This window comes from Brachyistius frenatus, unplaced genomic scaffold (assembly GCF_029030835.1).
Source record: "Brachyistius frenatus isolate BFR_SWC_R1_liver_20210118 unplaced genomic scaffold, ASM2903083v1 Contig_6, whole genome shotgun sequence".
In the NCBI taxonomy this organism is placed as follows: Eukaryota; Metazoa; Chordata; class Actinopteri; family Embiotocidae; genus Brachyistius; species Brachyistius frenatus.
Window position 1 is genome coordinate 5,712,111 of NW_027210605.1, and position 20,698 is coordinate 5,732,808.

Consider the following 20,698-nt stretch of genomic DNA (forward strand, 5'->3'; position numbering starts at 1 on the left):
ATCTATCATAATTATCAACAATATTTCCTATCCTTGCTTATTCACTAGTGGAAGTGTTGAGAAAACAATTTAAGAATATAATTGGCTCTCCACTTATAACAGAACGGGATTTAGGGGGTAAAATTTCTTTTTAGATATTTGAAGGTAGTTTTAAAGCTTTTTCCATTTTTCTCAGAACCCACCGATTGCTCCCGTTTTTTCCGTCTTGGAGTTAAAGGAGCCTCCTTCCAGAGCTGCGAGAAAACCACTCTGTGTTATCTGTCCTCATGGGTGTGTGACAGCAACAACGACTGTGGAGACTTTTCTGATGAGAGAAACTGTCCTGGTGGGTGTTTAGCTTCTCATCTAACATACTTTAAGCTTTTCTTAATGTGTCAGAGGTTCAACATTATATTTTTTTCTGTTGTTTTGCAGATAAAAGAAAGCTTAAATGTCCAGTCAACTTCTTTGCTTGTCCCAGCGGTCGCTGCATTCCTATGAGCTGGACCTGTGATAAGGAGAATGATTGTGAGAACGGAGCTGATGAGACGCACTGTGGTCAGTCTTCTACAAAGTTGTCCTCCAGTACCCTTCATTTATTTATGAAAACACAAAAGTCAGACTGTTTTTCTTTGGGTTTCCCACTGCAGATGGAAAAACACAAGTTACAGTTAGGGTAAATTAAATAATGACTCCAAAATGCTGAGCACTCTCTGCCCTCTCTTGCAGACAAATTTTGTATATCAACCCAGTTTGAATGCGGGAACCACCGCTGCATTTCCAGCCACTGGGTGTGTGATGGCTCTGATGACTGTGGTGATGGTTCTGATGAAGACCAGAAATGCAGTAAGTGGCATGTAGCTGACTACCTCTCTACACTATATCTCTGACATTTGACTGTATGCATAATATGTCCTGCTGCATGTAACTTTCACATGATGTTGTTACAGAGTCCAAGACCTGCAGTCCTGAGGCTTTCCAATGTCCAGGCTCTCATATGTGTGTTCCTCAGCGCTGGAAGTGTGATGGAGATAAGGACTGTCCTGATGGAGCTGATGAGAGTGTCAAGGCGGGCTGCAGTGAGTGGGACAGTTACAAAACAACCCAACGGACAATCTGTCTTCTTTTTGCTCTGACTGAAGAAAAGTACCCAGAAACAACATAGCTTTATATCCAATGACAAAAGTGTTTCTTTCTGCTTCCAGTGTACACCAATAGCACGTGCGATGTTGAGAATGAGTTCATGTGCCAGAACAGACAGTGTATCCCCAAGCACTTTGTGTGCGATCATGACATCGACTGCTCCGATGGGTCAGATGAATCCCCAGAATGTGGTGAGTGTGCACGACTTTGCATCCTGGAAGAGAAATATAAGAAGATTAAACAGGAAGTTATATGATTTTTGCTGACTTTATGGGCTGAAAGCAAATGTGATTCATCCTTATTTTTGTTGAACCACCAACTGAGTTTGCGGTGAATGATGAAAGCACTTTGTTCCGGTGTAGAATACCCGACATGTGGTCCAGATGAGTTCCGCTGTGCCAATGGCCGCTGCCTCAACCAGAAGAAGTGGGAGTGTGATGGAGAGTTTGACTGTCAGGATCGATCTGACGAGGCTCCCAAGAACCCTCGCTGCACAGATTCGGGTAGAGATTATAATGAGTGTTTTTTCTTTTACTCCACAACTTTCATTTATCTACAAACACAATATAGTAGGACTCACATTTAAAATGTATTGTTCATGGAGGTGTAGCTCAAACATGTCTCTAATGCAACATGTATTTGTGTATGATTTCAGAGAGGACGTGTAATGAGTCGGCTTTCATGTGCCGTAATGGAAAGTGTTTGAATGAGACTCTGCTGTGTGACCGCAATGATGACTGTGGTGATGGCTCTGATGAACTCAACTGCTTCATCAACGAGTGTCTCAACAGTAAGCTGAGTGGCTGCTCGCAGCTATGCGATGACCTCAAAATTGGCTTCAAGGTAAGATATCGAATTGATTATTTAAATAGATTTTTTTTTTCCACTTTTTAATCTGCCAAAGATCATCTTAAAAACAAATTAAATTATTTATACTCAAACACACATTTAAAACAGAAAAACAGGGCGTATGCTATTAATGCAGAGTTAAAGAGGACCTGATGTAAAAACTTTGGAAGCGTTCACTTCGGGCCTGCAGTTATGTAAGACTGAAACATATTTTGGCTTTTGTTCCTGAAAGTAGGAGGCCGGTCTCAGAACAGCCTGAACTCTGAGTGAACTCGTATGTCTGTGGTGCTAGGGTTGTGGTCAAAGCTGCATTTGGAAGTGATAAAAACTTTGTACACCCGAAGGATTAATTTTGTCCTGGTGGGATCCCAAAGGTGTTGAATTTTGAGTAATTGGGAATTCAGTGATTGCACAACATTTCATTTGTACATATCTTAAATGGATCATCACAAAGGTTTCTGGGAGTGCAGCTTCCTCAGTGAACATACCAGAATAGTAGACTGACTCGTGTATATATACATGTATACCGGATTACTAGACTGCAAATTAGTATTGGCGTTCTTTCAAAACACAGATATATTTATGAGAAGTGACAGTTCGAGCTAATTTTGACCAGTAATGAATACGTGTTTTCACCAGGTCTTATGCTAAAATGATCTTCGTACCATTTATATTAAAAACACATTGGATGTCAGCTTATCTTTTACCCATGCTCTCTGTTGTAAGACAACTTTGCAAATGAGATTTGTAGCTATTTATGCTGCTTATTTGACAGTAGCAGTTGGATTTCATGTCTGTTTTAAGATCCAATTCCAATTTACATAGAAAGGGAGCAGAAACTAAGCTTTCGATGCAAGGTAGAACACATTTCTCAGGCTGACTGAGAGGTTTTGCGAGAGAAGGTGGCAGGCCCTTGTAATTGGTCCAGACTTAAAGTGAGAAGTGCCAAAATTCTTCGGCTGTGAGATTTTGACATATCTCCTGTGCTCTTGGCCCCTTCAGTGCAGGTGTCATCCTGGTTTCCAGCTGAAGCGCGACGGGAAGACATGTGTGGATATAGACGAATGCACAACCACCTACCCATGTTCTCAGCGCTGCATCAACACACATGGCAGCTTCCACTGTCTCTGCGTGGATGGCTTTGAACTCAGCCCCAATGACCCCACCATCTGCAAGTCCACATCGGGTGAGACGCGCACATGTGTGTTTTGCAAATCACCGGCTGCTCATAGCCAATCCTCAGTTCAGTCCTGAAACATGTGTTTTCTGTCTGGTGTTTGTGTGTAGAAGAGGAGCCCTACTTGATCTTTGCCAACCGTTACTACTTGAGAAAACTCAACCTGGACGGCTCCAACTACACTCTTATAAAGCAGGTGAGAAACATGCCTCTCAGTTTGAAAAAACATTCGGTGCTCTTACTGTTAACCCTCTATGTATCTGCTAAAAACTGTCCCTGCCTCCTTTGTTTCAGGGTCTCAATAATGCAGTGGCGCTGGACTTCCACTATGCAGAGCAGATGATCTACTGGACTGATGTGACCACTCAGGGCAGCATGATCAGACGCATGCACATGAACGGCAGCAACATTGAGGTCAGGGAGGACATCTGAGATCTTTTAATTTAAATGGATATTTAAGCTCTATTTATAGTGGACCATAATCCAATTGACACAGCACACGCACAATATTCACTTCTTGTTGTGTGTTTCTGATCAGAAACTTTATCATTATTTTACCTTTCACATCTGGCAGGTTTTGCACCGAACCTCCCTGAGTAATCCAGATGGCCTTGCTGTGGACTGGGTTGGAGGAAACTTGTACTGGTGTGACAAAGGCCGGGACACGATCGAGGTGTCAAAACTTAACGGGGGCTACCGCACTGTGCTGGTGAACAATGGCTTGAGGGAACCGCGTGCCGTGGCAGTGGATGTACGCTATGGGTGAGAAACGCAGCTCATCTCAGACTAAACTTGTTTTTATTATTTTAGCCTGTAACGTCCAAGAGATTTTTTTTTTTTATACCAAGTCAGTGTTATTGTGATTTAAATGAACAATTGTAATATTGTCTGTATTCCCTGCTGATTAGGTACCTGTACTGGTCTGACTGGGGCGACAACCCCCACATTGGGAGAATTGGGATGGATGGCACCAACAGAAGTGTCATCGTAGAAGATAAGATCACCTGGCCCAATGGACTGACTCTGGATTTCATCAATGACCGTATATACTGGGCCGATGCCAGGGAGGACTACATCGAGTTTGCCAGCCTTGATGGCACCAACAGACACACAGGTAACACACCAGTACACACATCAATCACTGTTTTTTCACACTAGGAGCAACCTGGCTGGTGGGTCATGCTCTGCTTTCTGGCTTATAGTCAACATTGTGGGGCTCTAGTTGTATGTTTTGGCCGATGTACGGGTTTCTAAAAATAAGATGTGTATGTGAGACTCAGTGTATTATTATTATTGAGTAAATCAATGAATCCAAAATCCATTTACTTTATAATACTGGCGTGGAACTGGGAATCTTTAAGTGTTTTTTATCTTGTCCACTTAACAGGAGAAACTGTTTATGAGAGGACCACAGCGGTGGTGAAACATCGATTAGGCTTTCCACTGATTGCAATTTGTAGGCTAATGGTCTTGTCATTTGTTTGCACGATTTTCCTCTTGTCAACTAGTCATGCATACACATTTTTTGAGAGCCACCAAGCATAAGCAGGCAGGTTGGGTGGTTGTCTGCTGGGCTGGAGTCCTGCAACACAGACCCAGAGGATAGAAGCACTGAATAGGAGAGATTGTTCTGAATAGTGAGGCCTCTACCATGCATGACGTCTGCATAGCGCTCGGTTCTTTAGCACACTTGTTACAATAGTTGATATTGTTATCCAACCCAGCACACAGGAATTCAGGAGCGCACTGGCTGGCTGTATTGAAATTTCCCACACCGCTATGGCATCCCATTATTCCTTCAATGAAGAATGTAAATATGTCGATGCGTGGGATTGTATACAGTCTTCAAAATTCCCTTATGTTTGAGCTTTGTGCTGTTTACAAGTTTTTCTTCCAATACAATGCCTCGACAACAAACACTGTGCTGATGGAAGCATGCTGGAGGGAAAGCTATTGCCTATATAAAATGACAGGGGCAGTTCATAATAGAATTTCACATGGTCTTGTGTTAGCTTGGTGCTCTACCAGTACTGTGTGCCCAGTGAGTTATTCACCCATCCTTGGATACACCTACACCCTAAAACACCAGTGCGCCCTTGTGTGTGTTTGCAGAAGAAGACTTGGTCTGTTTAAATTCAGATAAGGATGGACCAAAGGCCGGTTCATGCTAATCGAGCTAATATCTCTGTTCATGCACGTGCTGTAAAACTGCTATCAACAGCATTTTATTTCTTTAAAGCACATTGTTTGACGAAATAATTGCTGAAAATGTGTTCACTCAAAGGCTAGATGTTTTGCACTCGTGCCACATGTACTTTGTGTGTTTACTCTTGCGTTTACAGTTCCGTGAACATGTGACGTATCTGGATGTGTTTCCGTAACACACCAAGATCAAACACCTGAGATCAAGCAAGTGCAGAAAAAGTGCCATTACAGTGTAAAACCTAATGAGGTGTAGAACTCGTTACATAACACAGATACAGTGGAGCGACTGTGTGCCTCAGTTAAGTGCAAGATTTTGCCAAAAGTTAATCTTTGCAATTTAGCATCATCTCAGGAGGAAATTATTAATTACTAAAATCACTGTATGTGGTTTCTGAATTTCAGGAAGATTCAATTTTAGACGTCAATTATAAAGTTGGGTATCTTCCTGTTTCTCGTATTTATTTGATTAGACTCCAGCTGTCCTATTTTGTGCACACACTTCTCCTCTTCACCTGCACACCTGAAGTCCCTCTATTTACTGATGAAGAGCACTTTCAAGCTAAAATACAACCGGAAAATGTGCACAGGTTAAGTCATGAAATCCTGTGGAAAACTTTTACTATGACTGATTATTTTCTCATAAATGATGTGGCTGATTTATTGTTTGCCTTCACAGTTCTTACTCAAGACATCCCTCACATCTTTGCCATGACACTGTTTGAGGAGTACATCTACTGGACCGACTGGGAGACAAAGTCCATCAACAGAGCTCATAAGTCTCTGGGTACCAACAAGACTACGCTGATCAGCACCCTGCATCGACCCATGGACATTCACATTTACCATCCCTACCGGCAGCCAGAGGGTAAGAGATGTGCTGTAGTAGAAGCATGTAGAGATAAATGAATGTGGCCATTTGAATAACTTTAAATGTTTGGGAATTTTGAAGGAAAAAACTGTTTATATTTGTTTTCATGAAATGTCATTTTATTATGTCAAAGCTAGGTTCGGCTTGTTTTTGTGGTTCATTAGGTTGTGTTTTTTTTTCTCTGAAGATAAAACCATTCTAAGACACAAACATGTTTGATTGTATATTTCTCTCCTTTAATTGAGATATTATAAAACCTCAGTCTTGTGCTAAGAAACATATATATATAAAATCTAAGTTTCAAACATTTATCATCTTTCCCAGTACTTAACCACCCGTGCCAGACAAATAATGGTGGCTGCAGTAACCTCTGCCTCCTCTCTCCTGGGGGGGGCTACAAGTGTGCCTGTCCGACCAATTTCTACCTGGCCAATGATCAGCGTACTTGCATGTCCAACTGTACTGCCAGCCAGGTGAGGAGGCTGTGTAATCATCATTGATTGAAATATGACTGAGTGACTATAGTTTATAAGTCTTTTTTCACATCTCAATGGCTCCCTGTAGCTTATTTGATAAACTGCTCATGCCTGGCAATTGTGTATTGACAGCTGGCTGGCTGCCCAGTCATACAGTAACTACATTCTGCCTCTCTTAAAGGCATTGACATAGTGAAGCTCTGTTGTTATACCCTACCATTACTTTGATTAATTTCTCCCCCTGTTGTAGTTCGTGTGCAAAAACGACAAGTGCATTCCTTTCTGGTGGAAATGTGACACCGAGGACGATTGTGGGGATCGTTCAGACGAGCCAGCAGACTGTCGTAAGTGTTTGAGAAAGATGATCGCGTGTCACATTGCTGTACCACGGTACATGTTAGGGGTGTGTGTATGAGAACATTGGAACGTGATTGGATTGTTTGATTAAGGCTTTAACAATGAAAAATCAGAATCAACTTGGAACCAATCTGCTGATATGTTAAGCCTCTAAAATGAACCTTTAATTACACCTAAATGCTCCGTGGTTTACTAAATAAAACCCTGTTTACAAAAAAATTGGGACACTGTGCAAAATGTAAATACAAACAGAATGCAATGATTTTCTAAACCCACATTTAATTGCAAGTAAACTAAAGACAAAATATGAAATGTTGAAATTGAAAAATTTAGTTGTTTTAAGAAAAATATGTGCTTATTTTGAAATGGATGCCAGCAACACGTCTCAAAAAAGTTGGGAGAGGGGCTGAAAAAGACTGGAAAAATTGCATAATGCTAAAAATAAAACACCTGGTCAAACATCTCAACTAATTAGGTTAGGTGGCAACAGAGCATTTCAGAGAGGCAGAGTCTCTCAGCAGAGAAGATGGGGAGAGGTTCATCACAGAGACTGGGAAAATAGTGCAAAAATTTCAGAATAATGTTCCTCAACATAAAAATGCTAAGAATTTATGGATTTCATCATCTGCGGTACATAATATCATAAAACGATTCAGAGAATCTGGAGAATTCTCTGTACACAAGGCTGTAAACCATTATTGGTGGTCCTCGGCCCCTCAGGCAGCACTGCATTAAAAACGGACATAATTCTTCAGTGGAAATCATTGTCTGGGCTAAAAACACTTCCGAAAACCATTGTCTTTGAACACAGTTCATCGCTGCATCCTCCAGGTTAAAGAGCAGAGGTTAAAAAGCTAGCATCCATGATGGTACAGGGGTGCATAAGTGCACATGGCATGGGTAGTTTGCACATCTGGGAACGTACCATGAATGCTGAACAATATATACAGGTTTATATTTTACGCAGTGTCACAACTTTTTAGGAAGAAACTTTAAAATTTCTTTTCATTTTGTTTGTAAGAAAATGTTGTCATATTGGATACCGACAAAATGGCAATGCATGTGATTCATTTTGATCGTAACTTGGCATAAAAGGGACAGCTCTACAGGAAGGAGTTGAATTGTTTGAATATTGTCAGACAAGTTCACTTTGATCTTGACAAACTGTGACTCTTTCTGTCTTGGCAGCGGAGTTCAAATGCCGGCCAGGACAGTTTCAGTGTGGTACAGGCATCTGCACCAACCCAGCATACATTTGCGACGGAGACAACGACTGTCAGGACAACTCAGACGAAGCCAACTGTGGTATGTCTCTGTTTTTATATACAGTTTTTAATGTATGTCATCCCCATGTAATTATCTTACACCTTTACTTTGTAACAAATACAAGTATATCACAAAATAACAGAAACAAACAACAGATTTGATGCTAATCTGTCTGGAGCAATAAAGTGTCTGTTTGTCCACCTGTGTTACTGCTCTGCAGATATTCATGTCTGCCTGCCCAGCCAGTTCAAATGTTCCCACCCAAGCCGCTGCATCCCAGGTATCTTCCGCTGTAACGGCCAGGACAACTGCGGAGAAGGAGAAGATGAAAAGGACTGCCGTAAGTAGCTTTCCTCTCTCTGGTTTTGCTCTTCTCCCATCACACAGCAATTATGAATCTGGTTATTCCCTCCCATAGCTGAGGTCACGTGTGCACCCACCCAGTTCCAGTGTGCCATCACCAAACGCTGCATACCTCGTGTTTGGGTGTGTGACCGTGACAACGACTGCGTGGACGGATCAGATGAACCTGCCAACTGCAGTAGGATTTCCATTCCTGTTTTAAATATGACTAATTCTGAGTCATCCTAATTAGCTGTCAGTGTATAACTGCCCCCAAATGTTTCCTTTTCCAGCCCAGATGACTTGTGGTGTGGACGAGTTCCGATGTAAAGACTCTGGCCGCTGCATCCCTGCTCGCTGGAAGTGTGACGGTGAGGACGACTGTGGCGATGCGTCGGATGAGCCAAAAGAGGAGTGTGGTAAGAATATCATCTCTTTTTAAAAGTAGACAGATGCGTTGCCAAATTTTGATGTTAGGATTTTGCTCCAACTATTTTTATTTTGTTGAAAATAACATTTTGTGTGATTTGTGCAGCTGAGAGGACATGTGAGCCGTACCAGTTCAGATGTAAGAACAACCGCTGTGTCCCGGGCCGCTGGCAGTGTGACTACGATAATGACTGTGGGGACAACTCGGATGAAGACAAGTGCAGTGAGTGTCTCAGAAACAATGCCTCCATACTGCATACTTACCGCATCTGTTGGCTCACTTTGTCCACTGTCACTTATACTCATACCCTTTTTCCACTGGTAACCTTTAACTTTTTAACCAGACATGCTAAGGCAGTTGTTGTGTGCTCATTCATTGTCTATTCACTGTAATTTCTGATGCATCTCACCTCATCTGATATTTGTTTCATTTCATATTGTCCTGTTGGCATGAGCCAGAGGTAAGTTCCTTCACTTTCATAGGTGAACTGCTCCCATATTCCGTGTGTTACCTCTCTGCTGTCTTCATTGTCATGTTCCTGTCCCGCTATCATCTCCACCAACCTGTGAGAGTCTGCAAGCTGAGCTCTACATGGATTAATTTAGTAACATTGCCGTAGTCTTTCCCTTTAGCCCCTAGATGCCACTGCATAAAACCAAATGTTTTATGCAATTTTGGATTATTACCACAAATATAACTTATGTGAATATAAATAAAACACTCAAATTAAATCAGTTATATAAAAATACATTAACGTGACATTGAGGCTTATTGAGCTCCTTTCACTCTCTCACATCACCTCCTGCAGTGTATACTGTCGTCCCTATAAGTGTTACACTCTTGTCTTGTGTTTTGTGCTGAAGGCTCAAATTTATAGGTCACCTGATCTTGTACCAGTACTGCCACTGACATTAATTTTGTCTTTCTTCTTCTGTAGTGCCTCGACAATGTTCAGAAAGCGAGTTCGCCTGCACTAACGGCCGCTGTATTGCCGGGAGGTGGAAGTGCGATGGAGATCATGACTGTGCTGATGGATCTGACGAGGTACAGACCAGGGATATAATGTTTGGGTGTTAGGGTGTTATTTGAATAATATTTATTGTAACTGACATTTGTATGTGTGTATTACTCCTTTGTAAGAATGACAGCTGACTCTCACTTGCCCACGGGCTATGATGTTTCTTTAGCACGACTGTGTTCTGAAATGCGACAACGACCAGTTCCAGTGTAAGAACGGACACTGTATTCCCTTCCGCTGGTACTGTGATGCTGACCCCGACTGCATGGACGGCAGTGATGAGCAGAACTGCGGCAGTGCTGGTAAGCGCATTTTTGAAGTTTATCATCTTTAAATTTGTTGTTTTTATTGTGTTTGTATGTAAGCAAGGAAAACAGGGCTCCTTTGGGTCAGGGAATATCAGGGAATTTTTCAATTTTCCAAACAAGAAAAGTCAAGGAATTTGATCATTTTCTGGGCTAAGTCATGGAATATCAGAGAATTTTGAATGTTCAAATTTTAGTTTCCATTCATCAAAATATAACATTTTCCATGTAGTCTTTTTTAATCAAATTATTTTCTGTGTTTCCCTTATTGTCTGACTGACTCACCCCCCTTTGGGTTCATCAACAAGTGGCAAGCACTTCAGCAAAGAGATTACTTTTCTTGTACCTGCTTAGGAAGGCAAACATGCCAGTGAATTGTAAATTTCAAGAGCTTTGGCTACAAAATGATGAACTTAAAGACTAGGTGATAAAAAATATATGACAGAAAAGCTAAATGTCAAATTATGGGACAGAGAGACCTTGGCAGCCACGCCAGTAAGAAGCATGCTGGCTTCTTACCGTTCCCATTTGATTTTTTTTGTGTGTAAGTTCTGCAGAACTTACAAAAAGTGTCTATAAGGGTGCATGAGTTGTGTGTGATCATAATTGTGCAGTAGGTTTAAGCTGTGAAAAGTATTGTACTGGAAATGAGCTTGCAAATTGATGGGAATAAAATAAGGTGGCTGTTTCATGACTGCTCAGCACAACAGCAGCCTGCTTTTTCTGTTCGTTATAGGTCATGGAATTTCAGCTTTTTAGTCAGTACAAGTCAGTGAATTTGACATTTGACTTGGAGTGGGAACCCTGGGAAAAGTAAATTAAATATTTGACATTTATTGAGACAGAATTGTGTGACTATGACTTGTCACACATTTGGCTAGTTGTGCCACAAATCCTCAAAGCTGAACAACATGAAAAGAAGGTGGATCAGGTTTTATGCAAAGACACTCCAGTAGTAAAAATATCTCCGTTTCTTGCTGGTTTCCTCAGCTGGGCATCACTGCCCTCTGGATGAGTTCCAGTGTAACAACACTCTGTGTAAACCCCTCGCCTGGAAATGTGATGGAGAGGATGACTGTGGGGACAACTCTGACGAGAATCCTGAAGAATGCAGTGAGTGCTGCAGCTTTGCCAATCCCACACATGTTGAACGTCTGTCAGTCTTTATCTTTGTCCCTGATCTGTTTTTGTTCTTGGCCTCTCTCACTGCTCGACTCTTAGGGAAATTCCAGTGTCCGCCCACCAGAGTGTTCCGCTGCCAGAATGACCGCGTATGTCTGCAATTATCAAAGAGATGTGATGGTGTTAATAACTGTGGCGACAACTCAGATGAACTGAACTGCCGTAAGTTGTGCTGTCATTTATGTTACAAATCTTCTGGTGAAATGTTCTCACTCCTTAAACTTTGATAAAGGAGATGCTAACGTGTTTGTGTTTGTGTCTACAGAGGCTCCTCCAGCTGTTCCTACATGTGAGAAGGACGAGTTCTTGTGTACCAATGGTAGATGCATCAGCTCCACTCTGCGCTGCAACTTCTTTAATGATTGTCAGGACTATGGCTCTGATGAGATCAACTGCAAGACAGGTGCATCTTGACATATTTTTATACTAAGACTTACCACAGATCTGTGGTCTGAAACCTTCCATCTTTAAATGCACTGGCTCAACTTCCATTTGTGTGTTTGTTCCCAGACACAAAGCTCAATGACTGTCGCAGTAACAGGACTCAGTGTGGTGATGGAGATGAGGCTCATTGTGTCACTAATGGCACAGACTCCTTCTGCTCCTGCAAACCAGGCTTCCAGAAAATAGGACACCACACCTGTGGAGGTACTCGTGCAGAAAAGCTTCTTTTTTTCTTTTTTTTTCCAAATGTTTAAGATTGAGAGTTTGGCAGAAATATTAATCTCTCCGTCTCTCAGATAAGAATGAGTGTCTACAGTTTGGAGTGTGTTCCCACATCTGCAACAACACCAAAGGCTCCTACAAATGCAGCTGCCACAAGTACTTCACCAGGATCAATGACACCTGCAAGGCTGACAGTGAGGATCAGAACTTTATTGGTTTTACATGCTGCATTTTTTTTCCCCCACCTGTCATAATAATTACTCCTTGTAATTTCTTATTTTTTCCCTCAAGACATGAACAGCAGCCGACAGATTCTCTACATAGCTGACGACAATGAAATCCGGAGCCTAGACCCTGGCATGCCCAACTGGCGCTATGAGCAGACCTTCCAGGGCGATGCCAGCGTACGTATTGATGCGATGGACCTGCACGTCAAGACCAACCGCATCTTCTGGACCAACTGGCACACAGGCCGCATCTCCTCTTATGAACTCCCAGGGTCGTCCACATCATCGTCTTCCTCCAACTCTCACCGTAACCGACGGCAGAGCGAGGGCAGGATCACGAACCTACAGGTGATGCTGGTCAGATATGTACAGAAAAACTCATCATACAAACACATGAGCAGTCTGTAAAGTCCTTTCTGCTCGTATTTTCAGATCAAAGAGCTGAAGATGCCCCGTGGTATAGCTGTGGACTGGGTGGCTGGTAACCTGTACTGGACCGACTCAGGTCGAGATGTGATCGAAGTGGCTCAGATGTCAGGCCAGCATTGCAAGACCCTCATCTCTGGCATGATAGATGAGCCTTATGCCATTGTTGTGGATCCACAGAGAGGGTAAGAGAGAGGCCTACGCTCTATGATGACAGTCACTTTTTTTCTGCTTTCATATCTTTTATAACTGCTTGTTCTAACTCTGTGTTTCCCTTCAGTACCATGTACTGGGCGGACTGGGGGAACCACCCTAAAATTGAGACAGCTGCCATGGACGGCACTCTGAGACAAACTCTTGTCCATGAGAACATCCAGTGGCCCACAGGTCAGTGCTGCATCGACACTATAGGATTTAATTTAACCCTGATTGTTTCTGAAGCTGTCCAGCAGAGCCTTTTGTTCTATATAGATTTTAATGTCTCTTCCATTCTGCCGCTGCAGGTTTGGCTGTAGACTACTTCAACGAGCGTCTTTACTGGGCAGATGCCAAACTCTCAGTCATTGGCAGTGTTCGTCTGGACGGTTTGGATCCTGTCATCGCTGTCTCTGGCTTCAAAAACAGTTGAGTTCTTTGTGCACCCTATACAAAACTGTATGAAACATGGAAGTTTACAAATCTAACATTAACACATTGTGTGCATATTTTTCCCTTTTGTCTCATTTCTCTTATTTCTAGACCTGCTACATCCATTCAGCATAGATATCTTCGAGGACTACATATACGGGGTCACATATATAAACAACTTTGTCTTCCGTGTCAACAAGTTTGGCAAAGGCCCCATGGAGAACCTCACTACAGGCATCAACCACGCTACAGACATAGTCCTGTACCACCGCTACAAGCAGCCAGAGAGTGAGTGTCAGTCAAGCTAGGGTTTTTCTTCACACAGTTTGTTGTACATTTTTGATGTCATTGCTTTAAATACGCACGTCATGTGCCTTATTCCAACATTTTGTTTTATGCACACGCTGTGCGGATTTTCTCACCAGATGTCTTGTTTCTCTCTGCACTAGTGACTAATCCATGTGACAGGAAAAAGTGTGAGTGGCTGTGTCTGCTCAGCCCCAGTGGGCCGGTGTGCACCTGCCCGAACGACTACGTCGCCGACAACGGCACATGTGTCGAGAGACCGAACCCCACCCAGTCACCGTTCTGTAAGTCTGCACACAAAAGCACTTCCACTCCAGCAAGTTACCATCTGGGCTGTTTGCATTCAGACGCTGCATTCAAATTGTTATCCTCATCCTCCATAGCTCCCCCCTCAGGGCCCTGCAATATTCAGTGCCAGAACGGCGGGAGCTGCTTCCTCAACGCCCGTCAGGTGGCCAAGTGTCGCTGTCAGCCGAGCTACACTGGAGAGAGATGTGAGATCAACCAGTGCAGAGACTACTGCAAAAACGGAGGCACCTGCACTGCTTCTCATAGAGGTAAGGTCCTCACATCATGGCTTCATAGATGCTAATGTAATCTGTCTGTTGGTCTGCCTGGTGTCCTCTACTACTATCAGTCTACCACTACTGCTTTGGTCCAGGCGGAAATATCTGAACAACTTTTGGATGGATTGACATAAACTTTCACTTTCATGGTCCCCAGAGGATGAAGGAGTTCAAAGTTTTTGCTTTATGTGAAATAACTATCTGACAGACTTCCACAAAATTTGGTACAGACCATGTTAACTTGAATCCTTGATGTTATCTCCAGTGCCTTCTTTGGGTCAAAATTTCAGTTTGTCCATTACTTTGAGAGTAATTGTACATTTTGTTTAGTGTGGGTTGGGGAATGCTGCTAAGCTAAATTGGGAGGGTGAGCTTTTTTTTCCTTGTTGTAGAAATATTTCTAATTAGTAAATAACAAAGTGAAATAAAGATGTAATTTCAAACTAGAAAGGATAATTTTACTTTGGCAAGTTATTTAGGCCCCCTTATCACAGCTTAGAAAACATGTTTTATTTGTTCTGAAAATTGTTTGAACTGTTAAAAAAAAAATTCCCATCCTTTTGATGTATGGGAGACCTTTCTGGATTATTTATTAGTGACAGTAACTAACAAACAACTGCAGCTGAGAGGGCATGAAGCAAGTGATTTCCACACATTTCCAACTCTTGGTCTCTTGTATTTCATTTATTCTGCTTTATGTAAAACCAGATTACGTTTCTAGTAACGGCAAAGAAAATTTAGAGGGTTCCCAGGTTAGCATGTGGAGTTGCATATGTTAACGTTTGTCTGAGATTTCTATCAACTCTAAACCCCAAACTGTGTTGTAGGTGCACCAACTTGCAGATGCCCTAAGGGCTTCACAGGACCCTACTGCAACCTCCAGACTTGTCAGGACTACTGCCTGAACGGAGGCAACTGCTCGGTCAACATGGGCAACCAGCCCACCTGTAGCTGCCCGCCAGAGTACAAGGGAGACCAGTGCCAGTACAGTAAGTGGCAGCATTTTCACATGTTTCCACTCTTGGAAGACTTGAGATTGCAGATGATGGTTAAACAATCTGTGTGAATTTTGAGCCTCTATTAATATATAGCCTACTGTTGTACTTAAGACAAAAAAAGATGTGTTAACAAACCTTTAAATTCATGAAAAATGTCAAAATCTTTCACATGACATCACACAAGTGTGCTGTGGATTAACACTATGGGAAAAACAAACTCGTACCAATTATTGACTCTGTTGTCTTCCTCCCTGTCCTCAGGTAAATGTGAAGGCTTCTGCCAGAACGGTGGAACCTGCTTACAAACCTCCAATGGCACCAAACTTTGTATGTGCCCCACCCAGTACATCGGGCACCAGTGTGAGCTGAATAAATGTCTTTTCTGCGGAACGGGCAAATGTTTGACGTCATCCTCAGGGGAGGTGTCCTGCAGGTAAGGACCAGGGACAACGTGGTCTCTGCACAAAATATATTAGTAAATATTTGTTTACTTTTATTTTGGACTTCTCAGTTAGCATGTACCAAGGTCACACATCTTTCTGCTGACATTATGCTCCTTAATAGGTTTGCTACATTATCAAAAGTTTGTGTACATCCTAGCCCAGTTCTCCTTCTAAAACCATTGGCATTAATATTGCGTTGGACTCTGAAGGAACTAATTGATTTTTTTTTTTATGCGTGTTTGTATTTGTGTAGCTGTCCGAATGGTCAGACCCAACCCAGCTGCTATTCCTGTTTGGACTACTGCACAAACGGACAATGTACAGTTGACACTCGCACACTGCTGCCTCAGTGCAAGTAAGATATGATCCTCACAACCTCCAACTGATCAGACACGCATGAATACACTTGCTTCCTTTTTTTGTGTTTTAAACTCACACACACTCCGTACCTCTGGCTGTGTATAGGTGTCCTGTTGGATGGCGGGGATACAGATGTGAAGTTGCTGCTTCTATGGATTCTTCTGCCTCTAGTGGAAGTAAGTCACACCGTTCCTGACAGAGTATTGTGATTTAAAACATAGACTTTGCTACTGTTTGCTCACATTATTTGCTCTCACAGGCACGGCCTCCATCGTCATCCCCGTGCTTCTCCTGCTGTTGCTGGCACTGCTGGCGGTCGGTGCCATCTTGTGGTACAAGCGGAGAATGCGCGGGTGAGTCCTGGTTTTGGAGACCGCTTCATTTTATTCAAACTCCATTTTTCATCTGGTCCTCACACCTGTGCTATCTAGCTTCTCTTTCTCGCTTACCTTTTGATAACCATCTATTTCCTGTCTCCCAGGTCTCTATGCCCGGGCAAATCTCGTTCTCAGTGCTCGCGGTAACTTGATAGGGTTACATAATTCAACTGTTGACCCATAAATCTTCTCCCCCTCCCTTTCCTAAATATACAGTCAGATTGGCTATGCTTCATGTCAGTCCATTTGTCCCTTCTGTTGGTCAGTGCAGAAATTTGTCCGTTTGTCCTTGCCTGCCATCTCCTGTTTGCGTCCCATGGGATTTCCCACCCAGCAACACAGGGACTCTTATCTGAAGTAGCTTTGATGGTGATGCACAGACAATTGAACTGTTACATCCTTCTTGCGTCTCCATACCTCTCCTTGTTTACATGTGTACATGTTAGGCTTACGCTATGTGCTTGCAGAGTAAAAATGTACAGCTGTGCATCTATGAAAATTTTTTATTTACTTGCAAACAGCCGAATATTTGCAAATGGATATTGTGAAATTCCAGCATTCTCCATGACAGACATGCTGCGGTATATCTTACGGGTTTGATCAAATGGCCTTTTGACTATAAAGCTCATTTGACAACCTTTAATACATGTTGTCTTGAATGTGTGGATTGTGTGTAGCTGGTGCTGAGTCAGTACCTGCTTTATGCCAAGTTATGATTATTTTCTAGCCAATATGATTTGTTAAATTAAGGATTTTTCCCAAAAATAGAACATTATCTTTTTAAACAAGGGTCTAAATATATTGTTTAGATGGTTATTCACTTTGTTTATCTTTGTTTTTCTGCAGTGCCAAAGGCTTCCAGCACCACCGAATGACGAATGGAGCCATGAATGTTGAGATTGGGAATCCTGCCTATAAGATCTATGAAGGAGACCCTGACGATGACGCTGGGGAGCTCCTGGATTCAGACTTCGCTCTGGACCCAGACAAGGTAACACAGCTAAAGACTGGCTTGTTTAAAGGATCCAAAAAAACACATCTTCTCATATATGCTGACAGTTTCTAACCATGCAGATATTTTCAGTTTTATGAGCTTATTTTTTGTGATGGTGCTGTCATTTCCTCAGTAAAAACTAGCTCCAATGAAAACTGTAATAATATCCTCTAATTGCCTAGAGCAAGCAGGACATTGTTTCTATAAAGATACACTCAATTATTTGAGCTCAGTTTTTATTTGGGGTGATAGCAAAAATTTCAGACTCAAATCTTGAGTCAGCAAGATTTGTAACACCCCTTGCTTTGGGGGTTGGCAACATGAATGAGGGAACATAGTCAAATTGACCAAAGTTAAGCCAGTTCTATTATGAATTTGGAAAACAACATGTGGAGATTTTGGTTCCAGAGTCTTTTGGCTGAGAGAGTGAGGGGGAGGTAGGGACTTTTGAAGCTTTGTAAGGTACCAAAATCCAGATTTTCATCCAAATGTAATCACAAATCTTTGGTTCATGTGAGTACTAGCAGTTAGTTCAGCTTGTGGCGCCAATTCCCAGTGTGGTGCAATTACACTACTGCAAAGAAGATAACAAGATAATGTTATTTTGAGTGCCAGTCAAACCTCAGTCATGGAAAACTTTAGAAAATCGGGTGAAAATGTATCATTTATGTTTTACTTATTAGTTTGAGGAGCTTCACAGTCTCCTCACAGGTGCTCATTTATTTTAGTGTTTTTGTCTGACAGCGGAGTGGAAGTTAAAGTGAAATTTAAGTCTCATGCATTTCTATTGCATTTTGTTGCATTTCAGCCAAACAAAAAAACATGATATTTATTTTTTTCTTGTATTTGTTGTTTTTATGTATAATTTGAAAATGGTTGTCAAAATAGTTGGTCAGTGTCTATTTGTCAGGGCTCTAGTGTTAAGAGGGAAATGTTTTGTTATTGTTAGATTTGTTAACGCACCCTTTTTAAAGTTACAAAATACAGTAAATGCTTCTTTCACATTTATAGAATCAATTCTCTCTCAACCCTCGAGTCACCGTGTAATTTTCTTTGCCCTGCAGCCCACTAACTTCACCAACCCAGTGTATGCCACCCTGTACATGGGCGCCCACAACAGCCGCAACTCTCTGGCCAGTACTGATGAAAAGAAGGAGCTTCTCTCCCAGGGCGATGAGGACATGAGTGACCCGCTGGCATAGAGCGCAGCATGGATTGAACTATGCCAATATTGCCCTGCCGTGCCCTACCCAGTGCTGAGCCAGCAAGCTCTCTCATCTTATGCCTTTACCAACTGAAAAGAAAAGCAACAAAAGAAAAGCGAGAACACTGTATAAAATGTATAAAATGAAGGACTACTTTTTTAAGTGATTGCAGTATTATATTTTGTTCTTTGACAAAAAATTCCTCTGGTGATGGAAAAGGAACCATTTTATAGACATTTATTCAGTTATTTTTAATTTTGCTCACCTTCTCACAACTCCCCATCCTCTCTCACGCATATAGCCACTACCTCTGTGCAAATGTAAAAGATAGAGAGATACAAATGGCAGTGGAACAATTTTAATTTTTTTATTTTTGTATGAATTGTATAGGGAAAAAAAAGAATATTGTTCCATCCTAGAAAAAATGTTGCCAAGTCTTTGTTTTTCATGAAAGAAAGGAGAAGTGTCAGTGCTTACTATAAATGCTTCCTGGACGCTGGTTGAGCTCAGTCTTTCACATTGTGTGTATATGTATGTTTGCTGCTGGAGGTCTGAAGGGAGGAACAAGATGATCTTTAACCGCACATGTACACATGGAAGACTCAGCATCGCGGATGGTGTCTGTTCTGTTGTCACAATGAACTACATTCAAGTGATTGTCTTTTACCTCCTTGCACAGACTAAAGTTATATATATATATAGTATATATATTTCCATATATATGAACCTATTAACAAAGTGTCTTGAAAATATACCCAGGAATACAAACATCAGTAACAAATAGCAGTCTGTACTTTTTAAGAGTTTTTTAAGTCATTGTATAATTGACATACTTTGTGTCAGCGATGAATGGCAGTGTGTGAGTGAGCTGGATGAAGATGATTGTAACAAAGTCCACATTCCAGGATGAAAAGACTGGGATGGATATCCGTGGCCTTGGTTTAGCCTACTGCAGGACACTCTGGACAGGAGCTGGATTTTGCTCTGAACCTGCTCTGAGAAGGTTGTTTTTTGTTTTTTAGGAGTGAAGGCAAGCTTATGTGAATTTCTGGTCATCACTGAAAAACAATCTGCGACCCGTAATTAGCTGAGAGTGGTTGCATTTAGGTTTTGTTCCTTGTCTTTTGATTGTAAACGTACTTCCAGAAAAAGGCCAGGGAGACTGTTTGATGGTACGAACTTCTGTGGGAGATTGACTTTTTCTTTCTTTTTTTATTTTTTATTTTATGTAATTCCATGGACATGTAATTTTAGCTAATTGTTAAGTGCATTCCCAGGAAGTAGACTGATTAGCTTCCTGATAAGCATTCCTTTTTTAATTCCTTTGCTTTGCTGCTAACACTAACCATCTGTCTGTCGGCCTGGTTTTTTGTCTTTGAAAGTTTTTTGGTCCTTGTGTGTCTCACTGCTCACCACGCTGCTTTTAACTTTGGTTATCAGACATACCCGCAATGTCACTCTGCATGGTGCTCACACACGCCCAACCTAGAGGAAACCCTGCTTTGCCCCTCACTTGTTAACAGTATTCATCACATTTTGTCTTTTTTTTGTTTTTGAAACATCCTGCTCTGTTAAATTTTTATGTGACCATGTAAATTAGAACAATCATGTTTCAGTTGGAGAATTTCTTTCGGTGGCAAAAACCCACATATTTGTGGTTCTGATTGTTTTGTTATGATTCTATTTCTTTTTGATATAAGAAATTAAATGGATTTTTATAGTAGAAATGTATGATGGCCCTGTCTGTCATTTGGAGAGATGAAGAGGAAAAGCAGTCCCTCGTTATTTCATGCTGGAGAACATCGGAAATTAGCATCTTGAAGATATAAGAAATAAAACACGTAGATGTAGAAATGGCATGTTTGAATGTTGCTTCAACAAAGAAAGGCCACCATCCTTTTCTTTT

General features: G+C 41.7%; 1 protein-coding gene across 2 annotated transcripts in view; it reads left to right on the forward strand.

Annotated features, from left to right (window-relative positions):
* LOC138614433 (low-density lipoprotein receptor-related protein 1-like) overlaps window positions 1–20,519 on the forward strand; it is an 85,350-nt gene extending 64,831 nt beyond the window's left edge. Inside the window, exons 49-90 of one of the 2 annotated variants that reach the window (XM_069687903.1) lie at window positions 176–325; window positions 415–537; window positions 709–825; window positions 930–1,058; window positions 1,185–1,313; window positions 1,485–1,625; window positions 1,778–1,965; window positions 2,974–3,157; window positions 3,259–3,344; window positions 3,443–3,562; window positions 3,723–3,910; window positions 4,057–4,262; window positions 6,030–6,218; window positions 6,546–6,694; window positions 6,948–7,041; window positions 8,243–8,359; window positions 8,541–8,660; window positions 8,739–8,861; window positions 8,956–9,081; window positions 9,198–9,314; window positions 10,030–10,136; window positions 10,280–10,412; window positions 11,406–11,528; window positions 11,637–11,759; window positions 11,863–12,000; window positions 12,108–12,245; window positions 12,338–12,457; window positions 12,555–12,838; window positions 12,923–13,101; window positions 13,197–13,303; window positions 13,420–13,539; window positions 13,655–13,831; window positions 13,993–14,133; window positions 14,233–14,406; window positions 15,243–15,404; window positions 15,675–15,846; window positions 16,110–16,211; window positions 16,322–16,392; window positions 16,476–16,569; window positions 16,698–16,736; window positions 17,440–17,584; window positions 18,652–20,519. In XM_069687903.1, the coding sequence (XP_069544004.1) occupies window positions 176–325; window positions 415–537; window positions 709–825; window positions 930–1,058; window positions 1,185–1,313; window positions 1,485–1,625; window positions 1,778–1,965; window positions 2,974–3,157; window positions 3,259–3,344; window positions 3,443–3,562; window positions 3,723–3,910; window positions 4,057–4,262; window positions 6,030–6,218; window positions 6,546–6,694; window positions 6,948–7,041; window positions 8,243–8,359; window positions 8,541–8,660; window positions 8,739–8,861; window positions 8,956–9,081; window positions 9,198–9,314; window positions 10,030–10,136; window positions 10,280–10,412; window positions 11,406–11,528; window positions 11,637–11,759; window positions 11,863–12,000; window positions 12,108–12,245; window positions 12,338–12,457; window positions 12,555–12,838; window positions 12,923–13,101; window positions 13,197–13,303; window positions 13,420–13,539; window positions 13,655–13,831; window positions 13,993–14,133; window positions 14,233–14,406; window positions 15,243–15,404; window positions 15,675–15,846; window positions 16,110–16,211; window positions 16,322–16,392; window positions 16,476–16,569; window positions 16,698–16,736; window positions 17,440–17,584; window positions 18,652–18,789 (5,783 nt within the window). In that variant the 3' untranslated portion in view covers window positions 18,790–20,519. The remainder of the gene's footprint in view (window positions 1–175; window positions 326–414; window positions 538–708; window positions 826–929; window positions 1,059–1,184; window positions 1,314–1,484; window positions 1,626–1,777; window positions 1,966–2,973; window positions 3,158–3,258; window positions 3,345–3,442; window positions 3,563–3,722; window positions 3,911–4,056; window positions 4,263–6,029; window positions 6,219–6,545; window positions 6,695–6,947; window positions 7,042–8,242; window positions 8,360–8,540; window positions 8,661–8,738; window positions 8,862–8,955; window positions 9,082–9,197; window positions 9,315–10,029; window positions 10,137–10,279; window positions 10,413–11,405; window positions 11,529–11,636; window positions 11,760–11,862; window positions 12,001–12,107; window positions 12,246–12,337; window positions 12,458–12,554; window positions 12,839–12,922; window positions 13,102–13,196; window positions 13,304–13,419; window positions 13,540–13,654; window positions 13,832–13,992; window positions 14,134–14,232; window positions 14,407–15,242; window positions 15,405–15,674; window positions 15,847–16,109; window positions 16,212–16,321; window positions 16,393–16,475; window positions 16,570–16,697; window positions 16,737–17,439; window positions 17,585–18,651) is intronic. The other variant, XM_069687912.1, reaches the window with a different exon arrangement.
* The last annotated feature ends 179 nt before the right edge of the window (window positions 20,520–20,698 follow it).